At 40.2% G+C, this 20,320-nt stretch overlaps 1 protein-coding gene across 1 annotated transcript; it reads right to left on the bottom strand.

The window, feature by feature from the left end:
• Window positions 1–5: 5 nt before the first annotated feature.
• Window positions 6–19,407, bottom strand: lamb3 (laminin subunit beta 3). Its single transcript, XM_069703245.1, has 22 exons — window positions 19,324–19,407; window positions 17,780–17,934; window positions 13,883–13,997; window positions 13,533–13,606; window positions 13,127–13,318; window positions 12,549–12,612; window positions 12,263–12,450; window positions 11,499–11,619; window positions 10,698–10,886; window positions 9,995–10,150; window positions 8,612–8,805; window positions 7,498–7,594; window positions 6,709–7,084; window positions 6,247–6,407; window positions 5,799–6,010; window positions 4,854–5,060; window positions 4,192–4,336; window positions 3,872–4,079; window positions 2,970–3,111; window positions 2,699–2,875; window positions 917–1,076; window positions 6–746 (listed from the first exon to the last, which is right to left on the bottom strand). The coding sequence occupies exons 1-22, from the start codon at window positions 19,346–19,348 to the stop codon at window positions 607–609; spliced, it is 3,498 nt and encodes a 1,165-aa protein (XP_069559346.1). The 5' UTR covers window positions 19,349–19,407; the 3' UTR covers window positions 6–606.
• Window positions 19,408–20,320: the final 913 nt, after the last annotated feature.

Raw genomic sequence — 20,320 nt, 5'->3', positions numbered from 1 at the left:
TAAAATGAAGTATAAACAGGATTTTATTTAAATATAACACAAACAACAGGTGCAAAACAGAAAATAAATAATGTAACATTCACCCTTTCAACAGTTCTGAAAAATACAGTAATTGAAGTGTAATGTTGACAGTAGAGGGGGCTGCTCCTGACAGACAAGAAGTTTGTGATGGCTATTTGCAGAGTTTAAAGAAAGTCAGGCTTCATTCGATTGTAAGTGAATAAGACCTCCAGCACCATCACAGGCCCTCATGTGATGACATTTTTAGTTTCTTATTCTGACTTTTTGTCTTGAGGGTTACTCACGCAAGCGTTCCCATTTGGATTCGCTGAAGTATGATTGCAAATTAATACTAAATTACATATGAAAATATTTTAAAGCAGTCTGTGATGAGAGACAGGCGGGGGATGAGTGTCATAAGGAATATTATAGCCTACAACAAGTGATGTTACACTGTGCCAATAAAATTCCAATAATACAAGGTATAACAATAACAAACATAACATTTTAAAATCCTCTCAGAAAATTGGCATGATGAAGAAACTCCGTCGAAGGTGTGAATATTGAAAGTCTGCTAGGATGTGTTGTAGTGACAGCTGCAAGTTCTCAGCCCTGGCAGGTGCTGAGATCATAGGCTTTCTTTCGAAGTTGTGCCAAAAGGTCTTTAAGCTTGGCATCAAGTCCTTCAAGCTTTGCTGACTTCTGAACAATGTCACCCTGCAGGCCTCGAAGGGAGTCTGCTTTTCCTGAAGAAAGATAAGAGGTGTGAGCAGAGCGCTAAGATCAGCTGTATTTAGCTTTCAATCACTACCTGGAATCACTCACCTGAAAGGCAGAAAACAAAAAGTTCTCCTTCTCTTTCTTTTTATTAAAAATAGAAACATAGACTTGTGGAAGTGTGATTTTGGTGTATTACCTTCGAGAGCCTTCATCATGTTTTCAGTGGTGTTAGCCAAAGCTCCGGCATCCTGCTGCAGCTTTGCCAGTCGCTCCCCCACCTGCCCAGGATCTCCACCTCCTCCCATGGCATTTTTATCTTTAAGAAGATCAAGCTTCCCCTCCAAAGTCAACAGGTCCTACAAACACATATGCTTGTATTAATACATTGAGCTGACCACGTGCAAAGGTTTTAGCCACTTTGATGATCAGGGATGTGTCGGATTGGTCCAGAATATATTCTGCAGCAGGACAACGAGCCAAACATACAGATTGTGGCAAGCACCTTTTAACATTAAGTTTTGTAATGCATTTCTGACTAGTTGCCAACTTGTAACTAATTTTGGAGTCAAAATTCTAATTAGACATCTGTAAGTCAGCATCACCCACTGAGTCATTAAGAAACACATTGTAACCCATTCAAATTAAACCAAGGTCCCTGTGGGTTTTCCCCATTTGCTGTTGTCATTTTAGTCCAGCAGAGGGCAGTGGCGGAGACGCCGAGAAAAAACAACAACAACAGCAGAGTTTCCCGGAGAGAGAGAGAGAGAGAGAGGGAGATTAGAGTGAAAGGAGGAACGGTAGCTGAAGGCAGAAAGGAAAGTTGTTGTAGAGTAAAAGCAGATCAAAAAAATAGTTAGTTCAGGGATTCGCTTTTTAACAAACAATGTCATGCAGTTCTGCTGTTTACTGAATTTGTGTGAGTTTTGTAAGGTGGCAATAACCTCTTTAAAAAACAACAACAATTGGAGTTTTGAACGTGCAGCTATTTTAAAGGGTGCTTAAGTACAATAAATTGAAGTTTCATTTCTAGATTTGGTAATAATTAATAATGAAAATGAGGCTGGAGCCTATCCCAGCTCACTTTGGGCGAAGGCAGGGTCCACCCTGGACAGGTCGCCAGTCTATCACAGTGATTTCGTTGTGATTTTATTTATTTTCTCCTTTACCTGAGTTGGTTGTTAAGGGGAAACCTGACTAACAAAAAAAACCTGACTAATCAGCTGAACATATTACAAACTGTGTGAACCAAAAGGGAATTGTGCAGGTTATTTTGAGAACAGGTTAAGAAAATGAGTTAATATGTTAATTGTTTACTGTTAAACAGGCTCTTTGTTTTTAGTTCTCTTAAGTGTGAGACTTTTATCATTCCTCTACTGCTCCTTGAAAAGAACCCTGAATAAGTTCTTGTGCATAACTTCTTACAAAGTGTGCTAAGCAAGGGCTACAATATTTACAATTATATTTCACCAACCTGAAAAAATGAAAACAAACAACGAAATGAAATGTTGGAAAGGCTCGCCACATGCAGAGTTATAAAGAACTACGACTGTATCGTCAACTACAAGAAGAACAGAGTCATGCAGCAGTTGGTGTGACCCACAAAGACTCCTGATCTCAACCTGACGTGATCAGTCTGGATTGTATGAAGACAAAATGAGTCCACAGAAGAAGGCAAGACAAGTTATCCAAGATGTAAAGCGGGAACAGGGTTCTCGCATGTTTCAACAAATCCGTTTGCGGGACACTTAAAAAAAAGAACCCATCGAGCAGCCATTTGCTGCCTCATTGGCGACGTCTCTTAGAAATAACCTGCAATTAACAGTATACTGCTAATATTCATCTTTGCAGAACATGAACAATACAGAGAGAGGTTACCCGAGTTAACATTGCAGTACGTATCCTCTTTATCACGTCAAGAAAACCTTGTGAAAGTGAGCGCTCATATTTCACATTAGAACTGCTACAACAGGTCTCTCACCTCATTTGCAGTTTCTGCTTCACCCTCAGCTTTGTCTGCATTCTCCTGTGCATCCTGCGCCTGCTGGCCTCCATCCTGCAGCAGGTCTTTCAGATCATTCAGCTGGGGTTTCATTGGCTGCATCAGCTTTGATGCATCATCCAGAGCTTTCTCTGTTGGTGTCAGCTGGGCTTGGGCCTGGATGAAGAGAACCGCAACAGTCAGTGATGCCTGGTGAGCAGCTTTTATTGGAAGTGTGTCATCCATTATTTAATGTATCCATGCTTCCTACCTCAGTCAGATTGTTGTTCACGTTCTCTATGAGATCAATGCTGTCCTGCAGTTTGTCCTCCAATTCAGAGAGGGAACCCTCCACGGAGCTGAAACTCCCCAGCAGCCCGTCCACATCGGCCTTCACTCCCAGTGCTGTGTCTCTGTGAATGTGCAACCAGAGAAATCATCTTTTTTATCAGTCTGAAGAACTGCCCAGCTAAAACTGATGGAAGCTGGAACACTATAGATAAAGTCTTTGATAATCATGTATTCATATTTAAGTTTCAGAAATAAGGTGCACTTATAACCTTGTTGCATCCTCATTTTGGATTCAATGTAAGGCCTTCTTTACAACTGGTTTTTACATGTGTTCAGTATCAGGATATGCTACCTGGAGGCTGACATGGGTCTTTGTATTTACAACTGATGTTTAAAGGCATTCTTGTTATCTCCACAGTGCCTGCAAATTTGCTCTGATTGCAGTTTAGTAGAGTAGTTTGGTGAGGCTGACTTCTCAACAAATATTGCTCATCCCAGGTCCAAAGAAGTAATCCTGCTGTATGGCATCTATTTTTTTTTTTTTTTACCACTGTCAAGCTACATTACTACTTCTACCTGTAGCTTTTGTTAGACTTAATGGAGTTAAGGATACGTTTACGCTGTACAGACTGCATCAACACCTGCAGAGAGAAAATCTGAGCATGTGCTTTCCCTCATTCAGATAACCTATCTGCATATAGATTGCATTTTAATATCTGGTGTCATTGTGTTAAAAATCTGGCAGCCTCTTGGTTAAAACTGTCGTGAATGTTTGCAGTGTATTCACAGAAAAAAAGAAATCGACTACATACAGATTCAAAGTGTTTGAATAGACAGTCGAAGTCGGCAACAGTACTCTGATCATGAAGTGTGAAGGCCCACCTAGCATCCCGGGCCTCCTGCAGCAACTTCCTGGCTGTGTCCAGCTGCGGCTCCGCCTCCTTCAGCACGGCTGTGCTGTCTGGTAGATTGGCCGCCAGTTTCTTCAGGTCATCCAGCTTCCTCTTCAGAGTAGCCAGGTTGAGGGGCAGTTTGGCTTTCAGGATCCAGTCGCTCACCTCCTTGATGTGGGTCAGGTTGGAGGATGGGTCTGGACACAGAAATGGGAAACGTTGAATAAATTCATACAGAAGCCCAGTGAACCTTCACCCTCCTTTCACAAGTCAATCCACGCATCTATCCACTGTTAAACACTTGTGTACCTGACAGGAAGTCTTTGAGCTCTTTCACGACGTCACGTGTCTCCTTTAAGTCGTCTTCCAACTCATTTCTGGTCTGCTTCATCTTACTGGACAGCTTCTCTGCAGACTGTCTCACCTGGTTGGTTGTTTCTTGTGTTTTCTGGAGCTGTGAAGAATAAAATAATTCTTTAGAGTCTGTAAACTAAAATAATCTCAGAATAATAAGATTAAAGAGTCCCTATAGACATGAATTAAGTTCTATAAAACGCTCTATTTTAAATAAAAATGTTGATATTTACATGAATATGCAAATATATTTGATTTCAAATTATGTCTGCTACTTCAATGTAAAGTCCATTCTCAGTGTTTGTACTCGGGAGGTTTAAAGTTTCTACATCGTGCTTGTGTAAGTTTAATGGACCAGGATTGGCTACCTATTTGGGATGTCACAAATCATGCTCATAGCCCCTTAAAATCTGATTTTCAATTCCAACTGGAGAAACTTTCCTCCTTATACAACCTTATACTTTTAAACTCTGCACAATAAAGCTCAAACATTTAACTATCGGAACAAGAAGGAAAACACTTTTTTGAGTGGAGTGGGTCTTTTCTGAAAAAAAAAAAAAAAAAGGCTAATGCTTTTGCAACAGAGGTACAGTGAGGCAGATAAAGAGAGCGTGTACCTTCTCTGCAGCCTCTGTGATCTTCCTAGTAAGCCTGTCCACTCGGTCCTTCACATCTTCAGCATCGGCGTCCGCCCTCTTGCTCAGAGGCAGAGCACCCACACACTTCTTCCCCTTTTCACAAGGTGGGGTTCCCTCTGCTGGACACAAGTCCCCACCCTCACACTGCAGAGGGGTGCAGGGCTGCGAGCGGACACTGCCGCACACCTGAAAAACAAAGTCACAAATAAGTGGCTATTGGTGCATGGAAATTTGAGAACCTCTATCCCCAAAACAAAATTCAAACCTAATTTTCCAGCCAGCGCTTTATTTTGAACAAAACTATCCACATGTATAAGTTTTCCCTTCAAGGTACTTGCTTTACAAGGGGTGGAGCCCAAAGATGGTGATGCTGAGTTTCAGTCGTCAGCTCATTCAGGTACAGATACTTATACACACCAACTATTTACCAGAAAGTCACGAAATGCAGCAAACATTTACAGTCCACAGAGGATGATCCCAAATTTAATGGCCCTCCGACCCTCGTGCTACATAAGTGTCAGGCAAAAACACTTGTCCTGTTTGTACATATGACAATCTGATAGATGTAATCCATTTAACTTTACTTAGCATTTGGATCAACAATTTTCTGGATCAAAACAAGGGTTTCCTACTAATTACAAAGCTGGCGGTTCAATTGTCAGGTTCTACTGTCCACATGCTCAAGTATCCTTAGGCAAGACACTCCCGATGCATGGTGCCTTTGTCCCCGTTGGCGTGTGAATGGGAGGGAAATGTTAAAGCGCTTTCACCGTTAAGGTGAAAAGGTACAAGAAATTAACAGATGTTGTCAAGTATCTAGCAGATGAAGGAGTTCTGCAACACGAGGTGTAGTTTTCATCACGTCACAAAACAGACTACAGTCTATTTCTGTGTTGATGAGGTTAGGTCGGCCATGGTAGGTACCTGTTTGGCAGCAGGAGTGAGGTCAGGTTTGGAGGCCATGCTGTGGTTCAGTTTGTCCAGATCTCTGGTGTTGGCTGGCTGTACTCGGTTCTGAATATCCATGGTCTCTTCTCTGACATCAGCCGACTCTTTCACCGTGTTTTCGCTGTCATTCACTTTCTTGGCTGCATCTGTAGACTCATCATAGGCGTTCTTGATGGCATTAAATGCTCCTGCAAAGAACAGAAAAAGTCAACATGAGTGAATTTTATGCTGTCAGTGTATCGGAGGCTGTTTGAGAATAAAAAAAAATTGCTGATGCTGGTTCCATATTTTAGATGGATATATTGAAAGTTTAGATGAATAAGAACCTCTTGAGGTTGCTGTTACCCAATTTATGCACCAAAACAATTGAAGTCAATGATTCATCGCTAAGTGTTGCAGTGAGTGATGTGTCTTTGTTTCTGACCTGCGTTGTTGGGATTGATGGAGTTCTCTATAGCATCCTTCTTAACTTTGTACACCAAAGAGAGGCTGTCAAGCAGATCCTGCAGTTTTTCCAGCTCAGAGTTCAGACCAGGAGTTCCCACCAGGACTGAAAGGTCATTATCAACCTTTTCCAACTGGTCCCTGTAAGACAATGAGAGTTGCATTATTAGTGAGAATAAAGAATCAAATCAACAGGGTGAAGAATTTACATTCATGAATATCAGAAAACAGCGTTGCCTAGTTGAATGACACAACTCACTGTATCTGTTTCAAATTATCAGCTCTTGTTTCAAAGTAAGAGCCTTCTTCTGTTTTATACACGGCCCAGCCTTATGAGTTATGAGAACTGAGTTTTTTGACAAGGTCAAAACTCAATATAAACTCCAATTTAAAAAAAGAAATATGAAAAGCTTTCCTCCTTAAGTTGTCAGCAGTTCCTCACCTGAGCTTGTCCAGCTGGGACACGACTTCATCAACCTGTTTAGTAGTATTTGGTCGGCGGGAGATGGACTCCTGGATCAATTTCAGGCTGGCTTCCAGGGCACGAATGCGGGGCCCGATATTTCCAGGATCACCAGCACTACCAGGACGAGTGGGGACTCTGGCAGAAAGTCTTTCCAGAGTTAAGCTGAGGTTCTGTCGCTGAGCGTCCAAAGTGAAGAAGCAGGAGGGACACAATTCGCAGACAGGGAAAGAGTCACAGTGTCCTCGACTGCAAGAATCACAGCGAGTCCCTGTGATGCCTGACCGACACAAACAGACCCCTGTCTGCTTGTCACAAACCTCTGGAAGAGTTCCTTCAATATCACACCGACAAGCTGGGGAGGCAGAGACAAGAAGGTCAGAAAATAAGAAATTCACTACAAAATACTAGCAGGACTTCAAGCCTCACGTTTTAAATGTTACATTTTAAGAAGCTGGGTCACTGCTGCATCTCAGCACTTGAATTAAGCCACAGAAAACATATGGAACAACAGTAGCGGACTCTGGCCATGCCATCATGGCAGTATGAGGGGTCACTGTGACTGCAGTCTGGTAGTATGTTTAATGAAGCTTCATTAGCCTGAACTTTGTGTGTGAACACAGGTTTACAAGCCACTCTTAATAACTGAAGTGTAAATACTAAACTTTCTTCACCGTGGCTGGCACAGCAAAAATGCATAAATCCAATAATCCAACAAAAGTCCTCTCAGCAGTAAATAAAAGGAAAGATCAATGATGGCTGACTTACGTCGGCAGCCAGTGAGAGCGTCTCCAAATGTGTTGTCGGGGCACTTGGTACATGTACGGCCTCCAAAGCCTGTTCTGCACTGACACTGACCCGTCAGCTGGAAAGAAGGAAACACAACTGTTTTTAGTATCATTACCAGTAAGGACAAATATAAACTCAAATATTACAAAGCCGACCGCATGTCTTTTGATTTAACATTAAGTTGTTGCATTATTTGAATGATATATAAAAAAAACCCCACTAAACCGATAAGAAGATAAGATAAGAAAACTAATAAGTGAAAAGAAGAGTATGTCCCAGTTTTCTTCAGCCCATATCACGCCAAAGTGTATCAGTTTTAACGGCTGAATTTGACTCAGCATGAAAAGATGCATGTTACACAACAAAAGTCACGTGACAGGTCATGTGTTAAAGTACAAAAGTGTAAAGTCCACATGGGCAGGCAGGTCAAGGTTGTTGGATGGATAAAACAGTGAACTTTTATTGAGGTGAACCAAGGTTTGATAGCCTGCTGTTGCCAGACACAGATATTGACAGTACACTTCATATGGAATCGGTTCCAGTTGTTGCATGCTATTGGGCGAAGACCTCAGGATAGTTTTGAAATTATTAGAGCAGCCTTTAACCAATCAGGATTAACCACCATATGCATTGAAACTCTACCACAGCTGCAACTACATTCAGAAAAAAAACTTTGACTTCACCATCATCGCATTGAGCCACTCAGTTGATTGGTCCACATCTTCAGAGTGGCTGAGTGAACCTTAATCTGAACAGGGTTTCCAGACTGTAATCACGGCAAAGAAAACTGAAGCTGTGAGCCAAAGTCTGGCGAGTCTAAAGGTTTAACTCAAGGACAAAATGACGTGGATTTGTTTTTAAGAAATCTTTTCTCAACCCCAAACAAGTAGTTTTGGTCCCCAACGCCAGTGGTTTTGTTTTCATAAACAAAAATGTTTTTTGAGGCTTTGGTGAGTCAAAGCTGTAATGTGACACACTGTCCTCTAGTGGACTGGTAGTTGTATTACATGCTTTGGTGTGATATTTTACAGTACACCTTTGGTGGGAGCTGATTGGTCTGAGCTGTAGAGGTGTGGGCAGCTACAGGTCATACCTGGTCACAACTATCACTGCTAGACCTGGTGGGGTCACAGCTGCACGGTTCGCAGCGGTCTGACAGCAATGGTTTCCAGTAGCCTTTTGAACACGTGTCACAGGTGTGGCCGTGGAAGTGGGGACGACAGGGACACTGTCCGGTTAACTGGTCACACACATCTGACCGCGAGCCATCAGGAGAACAGGAACACTCTGGACAGCAGGAGGGAGTCAAGAGTTAGAAAAAGTAACCGGACACTTCACACATCACATCCAGAAATAATAAAATTCTGTTTGACAGGATTGAACAAACATTAGCATCAGTATCCTTCTTCAAAAACATAAACTGTTCAATTTATTTATGAATATTTGGACACATAGACACTTTCCTCAAAGCTGTGAGGATGAGTGACTTGGTGTATTGAACATTCGGGAGCATGCAGTGAATGCATTTCAGGTGGAACTATTGAGATCCTTTAGATAAGTGTATGTCATGTTTTTGGTGTGGTTTGTTTGTTTCTCAGATTACAGAAAAACTACTGGCCCAATTTTTATGGAACGTGTGTGTAGCATGGACTGAGGAAGGAAACATTACATTTGGGAGTGGATCCAAATCGCAGGGTTGATCCATTAATTATTTTTTACTTTCATTTGGCCTACAAAGTATCATACCTCTTAAAATCCAGTAGCTGGAACTAAAGTTCACGAGACAACAAGCCATTCAAGAAATACGATGACTCCATATCACAAGCCACATTCACTCATCTCTGTAATCCTCTAGGATACACATGGACTCAAACTTAATGTGGCAAGCAACTATTATGGGGCACTTTGGATCAGTGGTTTAATAGAGAAGAACTGGTACATGTAGTGGCTGTGGTTGTGGATTTGCATATTATAGAAGAGTGGACTAGGGAAGTCTGCACTCTCCAAGTGTCCTTATAGTAACTTACGCATTCATTTGAAAGCAAATCTTCACATTTGAGAATCCAGAACAACAAAATGTTGTTTTTTAATGGAAATGAACCCAAAATAATTACTAAATAGTTGCTAATTAAGTTTCTGTCAGTCATAATGGTTTCAGCTGTGTGTGTATTTATTTGTAGGTAGTTTATTTTCTAACAAAGCATCTATTATATTACATATTATATCATATATATTATATTTTAAAAGTTTGTTATATATTTAAGGAAAAAATATTAATTGCATAAAGTAACCAGATACTAAAGCTGTAAGATACATGTACTTGAGTAAGTAAAGAAAACTGAAACAGAAAATCTTCCTCTTAATTGTAGTGAAAGTAGAAGGTAGCCTGAAAAAAATAAAATGAAAAAATGCAAGTAGAGCACAAGTTCAGTACAGTGGGTCTAGCAGGACACAGCTGTTGTGTTGGATGACTCACTGGTGCAGCCCAGAGGGTTGGAGGCACTCAGGCCATAGTATCCTCTCTTACAGCGGTCACAGCGGGGCCCCTCCACGTTCACTTTGCAATGACAGGAGCCTGTGCTGTCGTCACACTGGCCTCCATTCACGGTCCCCTCAGCACTACAGATACAACCTGCCAGCAACACAACAACACAAATATGAGCTGCTCATCATGGAATGTTCATTCATAAGAATACTGTTAGTTCAGTGTGTAGGATTTAGGAGGAACTACATACAGAAATATAACACAATATTCATAATTATGTTTTCATTAGAATCACAGAGTTTTCATGAGCCCTTCATGCCTACACAGGAAGCAGGGCCCTCTTCCATGGAGCCGCCATGTTGCACCACCATGTTTCTACAGTAACCGGAAGGGACAAACCAAACACTGGCTACTGGTTCAGTCCCAGGGTATTTTTAACATACAACAGTGTTTTGTCATAATAAAGACAGCTGGTTTGGACCCTAAAAATCCAGCAAAATTTGGGTGTTAAATTTGATTCTGTCACACCGTTATAACCCTCATCGCTTGCTCGGGTCTTTGGATCAGCAGGTTTAATAGTTCCTAGATCACGAGTACACTTAGTATGCAGTTATATGTTGCCGTTTTTCCTCAGAGGTCCACAAAGTGTTTTACATTACCTGATGTAAAGTTCAGTGATTTTCATTTCACTTACGTATGCAGGCATCAGGACGGTCCATTTGGCTGCGGGGGTTTGGCTGGTAGCCTGGGGCACACTGGTCACACTTTGTCCCTGCGGTGTGGTGCATACAATCCTCACACACACCTCCGCTCCTCCGCCCGCTGGCCTCGTATACTGCCCAGTCGAAGTGACAACGGTGGGAGTGCTTGTTACACTCGCAGCCTGTAGAGAGCACACAGGGGTTTTAAACACTACATACAATATGGGCAATAATTAAAATGAATAGAAACACTTTATGAATTGAAAAACACTTAACAAAATAAAATAACAATCAAGAAATGCCTTCAATGTAACAAGTTGTCTAATGTGGTGGACTGTAAACTCTGTAGGTCCGTATTGACCCTCATTCGTTTTCTGTTCTCAGGAGGGAGGCTTCATTTCATTTAATCTGTCCACTGGTAATTTATATAAAAAAAAAAAAAAAAAAGCTGTATTTTAGCACACAGCCCGATTTTTTACATTTAAAACAAATTTCAGAAATACTGTCATTATATTTTCTTAGTTTAGCAGTCTGCTAGTAGTATTAAAGCTAACTTCAAATATCTCTCTGTTCAGTCGTCAGTAAAATGTCCTCATTTCTGATCTAATTTCCAAACTTCCAGTTTAAACTCTGAGGTTTTGTGAGAAGCAGATACAAATTATTTTTTCATTTTATTTTCCAAATGAAGAAAATGTGAGCCTTTCCAATGATTTATGTCGTTGCAGTGTAAATGAAGCTTTATATTTATAGCTAATAAAGTTTAAAGGAAGTGTAACATGTGAGGGTAGTCTTACTTTTGCAGGTGCGAGTGTTGCTCTCCTCTGCAGGTGCCCAGGGCAGATCATTGTAAAGATCAGCACAGCGCTCACAGTTCACACCTGCTGTGTTATGCTGACAGTCACACTGAGGATTCACCTGCAAAGACACGTGTAAAAAAAGATCAGTAACAGTCGCAGAGTTCAGTTCACAAACATGTTTGAATATAACATAGTAATAACAAAGACCATGCTTGTTAGATAAGCTGTCTCTTTTGTTTGTGTCAAATTTGAGCATGCATGTGGATCAATGTCAGGCAGCAGGCAACAACAAGTGTTCTACTGAACAAAGTTTTTGTTCTCCAGAAGGCAGAAGAACAAGGCGATCAGCATAAAACAGAGACCTCACCTCTCTGTGAGGGAAAACCCAGGAAGAGCACATTGATCCCACTGAGCAGCCAGTTCATTTATCTATTTTAAATAACATTGGATTGCTGCCATGACAAACACCTCTGAGGAATTCAGTTTGTTTGTCTCTTTTAACAGCACTCCTATTTTCCATTCATATAGATTTAATGAGATCTTTTATTTTGCCAACTAAACCGCAGTGAAGAAGTCTGTAATAGAGGCCGTCATGTTTTCTGTTTGGTGTAAATGTTGGTTAGTTAAAGTTGAGAGGATGTATACATGGTCGGTGGTGCAGTGCTTTGACCTAAATTATAGGCTTCGATATAATGTTCTATTTCAGCTACAGAGTCGTAGTTTTTGTGTTATGCCCCCCCTAAAAACATGCTCAAACCTACCTGTATGTTGTTGGACAGTGCGTTGTATTCTTCTGGCAGGCATCGGTTGGCATGTCCATGGCACATGCAGCTTCCCATTACCCTCATCTCCTTCAGGGCATAAAACCTACTCAGAGCTCTGCCTGGCGGATGAGGAACATCGCCCAGCTCCGTCAGCCTCACCCTCAACCCCGTTAATCCCGACACAGCTGTGGATGAATCAGTGTCACTCACCGAGTCGCAGACTTGAAGTTGGTGTATGCTCCTTATTAGTTACGAGTCATTCATGACATCAGAAGACACTTACCTTCAATTTTGTGGCTGTTGGGAGCTGCTACGTAAGCATACTGACGCAAAGGATTGAACTCGATCTGGGGATGAGAATTTTTCACATTTTTAATCTATATACACCATCATTCTTTTTATTCATCCAAGAATGTTTTAAACTGTTGAGATCCTGTAATTCACTTTTTTATTAATACATTTAGAAGGAACTGGCAGAAACAGGTCTGTTGTGTGTTTTTGCTGTCTTTCTTTACAAGTGATGAGTGATCAATTAAATGTATTTTACTTATACTTCAGTGTATTTGTGTGACGTTTAAGGGACAAAACTGCAAAAACAAGAGACCCAGACTTTAAAAAATACATTTTTGAATTCTACATCGTGTTGATGGTCAAAATGATACAGCATCCTAAAAATGAAAAACTCGTTGAAAATTGTTGTTTTCTGCTTCAAGAGGGCAATGAACTGAGATGCTGTTTTGGCAGGGACATCTAGGAATATGCTTCAAAATAATGTAATGCAGCTGTCGGATTTTTGTAATCTGCCAAAACTAAAAATGTAGAATAATTAGCCCAGATTGATAACAGATTGTTTGCACTTACCACGTGATCTTGATATGCATTGGGTCCAGTAGGGGGCAATGTGTAGCAGTACATCTGGTCCAGGGTAAGAGGAGTTGATGTGGGAACACCGGGAAATGCTTTTTGACAATCTGTAGCCAAGTAGAGAGCAGGCTGCCATGTCCTGCCATTATCCAGAGTCCTCTCTATGACGAATGTACTGGGACGAGGACCCTGCAGAGAAATTATCAACAATCATTCCAAAAAAAAGTATACTCTACAGATTGAACACATCTGTTTTGTTTGATTGATTGTTTTGATTGATGTTTCTACTTTTGATATTAAATTGGATTTGAATCTTCACACACAGTGCTTCACGATTAACAAAGGAAAGCAATGAGTGTATCTCTGTAAGAACATGGTGTTGGTATTGCAGACTGTATCCTACCTTGAAGCTGAGCACCAGGTTGTCAAGCTGAAACAGGTTATTGAGGTCCAACTGGAGAGTAACTGGATTCACCTCTACAGGACAGACAAACAAAATAACAATTCCATTATATACATTGTAACTCTATGATACAGTTTGGGAGTTTGTTTGGACTTTGTTTTTTGAGAAATTGTTTGATTTGATAAGTGCTAGTATTCTCTGGACCTTATGTTACATTTCCTTCAGCATGCAGAATATGAGACAAATGACAAGGACCTGCAAGTCATATCTTAGTGACCATTCATGAGTTTTTTTTTGTTGTTGTATTTTTTTGCATGAATAATGAGGACTCTTTTGCTTTATTTCCTGACCTTTCCTGGACTGCCACCATTTATCTGGTCCAGAAGTAGACAGGACATCTTGGATAGTGTGGGCCAGCTGATTGTTTGGGTCCCTGGAGTCGCATGGGCAGCACTTCATCCTCCTCTGAGAAAAACAAAGAACAGATATGGAGTCATTTATTATCCTGCGAGGTAAGAGCGTTATGTTTGGTGCATACGTGTGGAACTGTCTCAGAGTAAAAGTGAAGATTTGGCCCTGAAACTGACCCATGGACCTCAGACATCCACATGAGGAATCAAACTTACAGTCAAAACCGTTTAAATGTATTCTCCTCTCAGGGAAGTGAGAACTAAAGGCTCCCGACACTGATCTTTAAATAATGTCATTAAATTATGAACGACAATGCCTAAAGAGCATTTCATGACGGTTATATTAATCTCACTACCCAACAAAATGAATTCTCTGAGTTAGGTGGGTTTTTCTAAGTGCAGTTGAAGATCTGTTTGTTAATAACACTTGGATATTAGTAGTAGATGATTTTAAGGCAGGGGAAGAAAAGTTTGGACTTTTACTGTAAAGGCTACTGCAGGAGTGGTTTGGCTGAAGATGATCTTCTTTAAAGAGCTCCAGTCAGTTTAGGAAAGTGAGTTTTCCACGAGTAGGATATTTCTACAAAAGTCCTTAACCAGATATAAAGCAGACAAATACATGTGTGTATGTGTGTGTGTGTTTGTGTGTTTGTGTGTATGTTTGTGTATGCGCGTGTGTGTGCATGTTTGTTTGTGTGTGCATGTGTGTTTGTGTGTGCCTGTTGTAGTCCCTGTTTGATTGCTGTAGCACAAACAGAATAGGACATAAAAAATAGTGTATTATGTTACTGCAGCAGCAGGTGAGGCACAGTCCTATGTTTCAAAAAATAACTGAGATTTTAAGAGTGTATAATAAAAATAAATAAAAGATAAAGATTTAACCATTTCAAGGACTCAAATGTGTGTCCATGCCATTTTCACCAAAGTTTCACCTCAGTTACCCCAGCAAAGCACAACAGGGGAATTCTTCTTCACTTTAGGTTAAACATGACTCCACGTGGCACCTCAGGTTTTTGGCTTTTAGCACTGTAGTGTGTAACCGCAAACACACACTGTTTGCATTTATTCAGTGCCAGCTGTCTGCATCAAAATGCATTTTGACTCACAGGGTGTAAAGTCTACAGTGAAGATTATGATCAAATAAGCTGGACAAACTTTATCTGGATCTGTGCTGGCACAAAGAAGGCGGTGGTTACATTTTAACTAATTTTAACTGCATACTTCAAAACTAATGATTAAAAAGATAGGAAGAACAACCACAAGGTCTGTGGTTGTCTTGTGCCAACAAAAAAAATGTTTTTAAAGGTGCCCATACATAAGATTAGGAAAGAAAACAAAAAGCCTCCTCTAACTGCCTTAGTCTTTTTTACTGAGTCATTGGGTTGACATGGTTTCATTAACACGGTTTGGAGACAGACTGATCTTTTATCATGCGGTGCTGACTTTAAATGTAGCTCATTTCAGTTTGAGAGTTAATGAGATGTTCCAGTCTGTTGGAGGTTTAAATCTACCTTTACCGAAGCTTCACCTGGACCACTGTGCAGGACAGGTCTACAAAAACTAACAATTATATTCTCACATCAACAAGAACGTGCGTTGCAAAATCGCAAGTTTTCCAGGATATGCTGAACCACTTTTAGCTCTTCCATACGTTACTATCAAAGCTCCTTTTTAAATAATATCTACACGACTATGTTTGCACGGTACAAACACATCATCATTCTAAGCAACTATACTAAACAACACAACTGTATTTCTGCTAACAGAGGATGATATTGTAATGTTCATTACATGAAATTACTTGTTTCAAAATCTGATACCTACAGCAGTGAGAGGAAGCACACCCAACAAGACCTGACTAGTCAGTGGGCATTCATCTTTATCATCGTTTGTCTCGTAATCTTTAATGCGTGTGTGTGTGTGTGTGTGTGTGTGTGTGTGTGTGTGTGTGTGTGTGTGTGTGTGTGTGTGTGTGTGTGTGTGTGTGTGTGTGTGTGTGTGTGTGTGTGTGTGTGTGTGTGTGTGTGCACGCGCGCATGTTTCTGCTTAAGCTGTAAGGTACACCTGAGTGTTCCTTCCTTCCTGCCCCTCCCTGTCTGGACGAGGCATGGCTCAGGCAAGTAACGGGAAAAAAAAGGCAGTCCACACCTAACAGCGCATACTTACTCATTCACTCACTCACTCACTCACTCACTCACTCACTCACTCACTCACTCACTCACTCACTCACTGATTACTTTGAGGAACTATTTTTCTTGAATATTTTCTGTTCATTTCAGCTCTGCTACATCACATTTTATAAAGTAATAAAAATAATCATTAAAATTAGCTGCACATCAACAAACCAAATTACTACATCAACAATCATCAACTAACTAACTATCATCAACAATCATCAACTAACTAACTATATAATATAGAGATATATATATATATATATATATATATATATATATATATATAAGCTTATTATATATATATAATAAGCACCTCTACTTTTTATAATCTAGGTACATTTTGTTGCTCATACTTTTGTCTAAGTAGTTTGAAATACAGAACATTTTGTAATCGAGTATTTTGTAGGCTGGTGTTACTAGTTTTACTGAAGAAGAGGATTGTTTTAAGCTGTGGAGACTTTTTTTTCTCGACTGAATTCATGTGATGACAGGAACTTCTAGTTAATTTCACATTTAACATCATGGGCTACTTTGACCTTTGTTGCCCTCATGCTCTGCCTTGCCCCGCCCTTCTTATCACAACAACATTAAATTACTGGTAATTAAATACTTTGCATTGTACATTAAATATCATATGGAGCATCTGTTTTAAAAAGTCCCTCTCCAGGGGAATTATGACAGCACAGCAGATACACAGTACAATACATGAACTAGATTGTGCAGGCTCAAATTATCCATGATAGTTTCAATGCCTTTTTACTTTTTTTTTTTTTTTTCCGTGGGTTTTCTTTTAAAAAGCTTCAGTATGATTTCTGATGAAAGACGAAAGTTCTAAACTCACACTAGAGGCTCTTTTCCCCCTTTGTTGAGTGAGAATAACAACACGGCAGGCTTGACTCGTGCTCATTGCATAACTTTGATTTCAAAATCAGCATTTATGTCCAGAAAAGGATTGTGTGTGCTGAGCCAGCTGATGGGCCAGTGACAGTTTTTTTCAGACATTGGTCAAAGAGTATAGTTGCAACATGATGCTTTGGCACTGTCCATTTCACAAATGGACAGCGGCGAACTGACTAAAACCACCCCCGCCTGCTCCATCTGCCACGTCTGTCTGTTCAGCATGACCTCTGCACTGCTTGCCCTCTGCTGATACAAACCCCACGCAGAGACCCATGCGTAGCCTTGGTGATCACAGCTGGCTGAGGCAGTGTCTGGTCTGGTTTTTAGGAAACCAATATTGATATTTTAGAGCTGAAGCTTTAACTCAAACAGCCTTCATTTGCAGAGAACTATGTCCTGAAGTTTTGAGCTCAATGTTGATTACATTACATTACATTTCATTTAGCTGACGCTTTCATCCAAAGCGACTTACAATAAGTGCATTTACAACCACGAGGGTACAAAACCCAGAACAACAGGAATCAAGTAAATACAATTTCTTCAAGAAAGCCAAACTACAAAGTGCTATTAGTAAGTGTCATTTTAAGCGCTACTAAAGTTCTCCTGTTCAAGGTAAAGTCGGAAGAGGTGTGTTTTTAGTTGTTGATGTTGATGTTGATACTTACTGTATATCGTGCAAAAAAGTGACAAATAATTGTGTCTGAAATGTCTTTAATCCACTGAGATGAAACTTCCTTTAATCACACGACCGTGCTCTTACCTGTTGGTATGGGGTGCAGTAGACCTCGGAGCTGGTGAGGCCGCAGGTGGAGGAGGCCCGGAGCTGCTGAGCCCTGCCAAGGAGCAGGTCATTGCTGGGTGGGTAACACGCCCCCCGAGAGCAGTCATTCAGGGCCTGCGATACTGCTACTACCGCTGTTAGGGGGAAGGTAGCACAGTGTTACGGTGGACTGTAACTATATGACAGATATAAATGTCTCACTTCATAATTAATACTGACATTAATCATGACATACTCTGGAAAACCCTGGCGTCATGTCGTGGGAAAAAAATAGAAATGTGAAAATGTATGTGTGCAGATTTATAAACTGACTGTCATCTGTGTACACAGACCTTCGTTTGGCCTGATGGTATAGGTTGTTAAAGTATAAGAAGGGTATAATCTGTTAGCAGCTGATGTTAATTATTTTTTTAAAATATTTATACATTTTCAGATACTGATTTTTAAACAGACATTTAAATCAAAGAGAGTAAATTTGTCATTGACCACTGATTTATCAATCTGCAGTTTAAAGCAAAGGAAAGCAGAAACATTTCCATAACAACAGTCTAGAAAAACGAAAAGTTTAAAAAAGCGAAACGTTTTTTCATACAAAGAAAAGGTTCTTTCTACCAATCATTTGTGAATATGTTCATATATTGTGTAATCAGCAGTAAAGAGTTACCATCTGTGTCACACAATGTACATCAAGAGTTACACAACGCTTCAGGTAAAAGTGCAGCATCAAGGTTACGCCCAATTTACCTTTAGCTAATCTCCTTATGTGATGTGAAGACAATTTTGTAAAATAATTAGAGCTGCAGTTAATATATCAACTAGTCGCTTGATAAAGAAATTAATTGGCAATTATCTTACTGTTTTAGTCATTTTTCAACCTGAAAGGCAAAACATCTGCTTTTCAAATTCCAAAAGATAAAAGAAAACACTGATATAATGGTGACTACTGCTCAGTATAACTCTTGATTACAAAATTTTACAAAATAGATCTATTACACTGTTGTATGACTGGGCTTCACTCATAACAGAAGTACTATTGTTCCAGTCTGTTTTTACAGTTACAGTCAGTTCACCCCCTGAGTGGGTTAGCTGCTTTAGTGTATTTCTACAGATGAGTTGAAGACTGACACCAACATGCTGTGAACAAATATTTTGTTTTTGAAAATCTGAACACCTTTCATGCAAGAATTCCAAGTATTCAGTGTTTTCAGTCTTAATCCTCATCAGGGTGGAGGAGTCTCTGAGTAAATAAATGACTGTAAATGTGTGCCATCATGACCACAAAGAAGCCAATGACGGTTTTCATTGCAACCAATCACTGCAGTAACGGGATTCAGGTTACTTCTTCCCCTCTGCTAGAAAAACTGAGTGATAAGTGTAATCCGCTGTTGCACTCCCGGTGATTTAGGAATCTAAACCTCTGGTGTGGAAAGTTGAAGTCCAGAAGTTACAGGACAAACATGGAGATTGAAAAAGACAAGAAAGTAAATCATAATAGCAAAAGAAAAAAAAAACTGCATTCTTACCTGCTAGAAGTAAAAGTATTCTCATAATGTGTTCCTTCTGTGAAAAAGTCTGGGACAGATGAGAAAACAGAACAGCTGACCTGGCAGCTGTCTTATCAGCGTTATTAAAGTGTGTGCTGCTACCTGGCTGCTGCTTTATAAACACACTGTCTCACCTGCATGGAGTGATACAGTGTGTGTCAGAGTCACACCCTTCACCACCACTCCCTTCACTCATGAATCAACACATACACACTCAGGCATGCAGGCAGACACACAGTCAATACAAAGAAAACCAAGGAGCCATCAACTCAAACAAGAAGGAACCGAGGTGGAATAAAACATGATGACTTCCTGTGATCTCATGTACAGACACAACTAAAAAAAAACATTAAATGTTTGTAGATCTGTTTCTTGTTAAAAAAAAAAAAGATATCTGTACAACATTTTGTCCAGATTTTCAGAGACCCTGAGGAAATATTCTAATAAATTTAACCTCTGATGCTCCATCATCAGATCTACATTTTAATTTGTGTATTAATTTGGTTTCTGACCAAATACCCACAAAACTAATGAATCCTCATCAGCCTCCTCTCTGCTTGTGTTAAGTGCTAATTTCCAAATATAAGCACGCTAACAGATGATTGATGATTAACATGGCAGACATAGTGTGTGGGTCCAGTTGGGGGCAACACAGCTCAGACACCAGGCCGGGTTAACTTTATTCAGTTGATTTGTTTTGACCCAGTGTTATCCAAATTAAAATCTGGACATTTAGCCTGAGTCTTCAGTGAGTAACAGCTCTACAACTGGGTCCAAAATGAACAACCTCAGGCTCAATGGACGAGAACTCTTTGGAGAATTTCAAAATAAGCCTCATTGTCCCCATCAGTGGGTCACAGTGAGAGAACTGACATTTTACTTGCACCTTTCTACAGCAGCTGAAAGGAAGAGTGAAACGGTTAAATTCCTGAAGCCCCAGAATTTTCAACAAACATGTCTAAACAAAGTCAAGCAA

This window comes from Brachyistius frenatus, unplaced genomic scaffold, assembly GCF_029030835.1.
Source record: "Brachyistius frenatus isolate BFR_SWC_R1_liver_20210118 unplaced genomic scaffold, ASM2903083v1 Contig_45, whole genome shotgun sequence".
Classification (NCBI taxonomy): Eukaryota; Metazoa; Chordata; class Actinopteri; family Embiotocidae; genus Brachyistius; species Brachyistius frenatus.
Note: the sequence above shows the minus strand (reverse complement) of the source record. Positions and strands in the feature narration are given on the sequence as shown.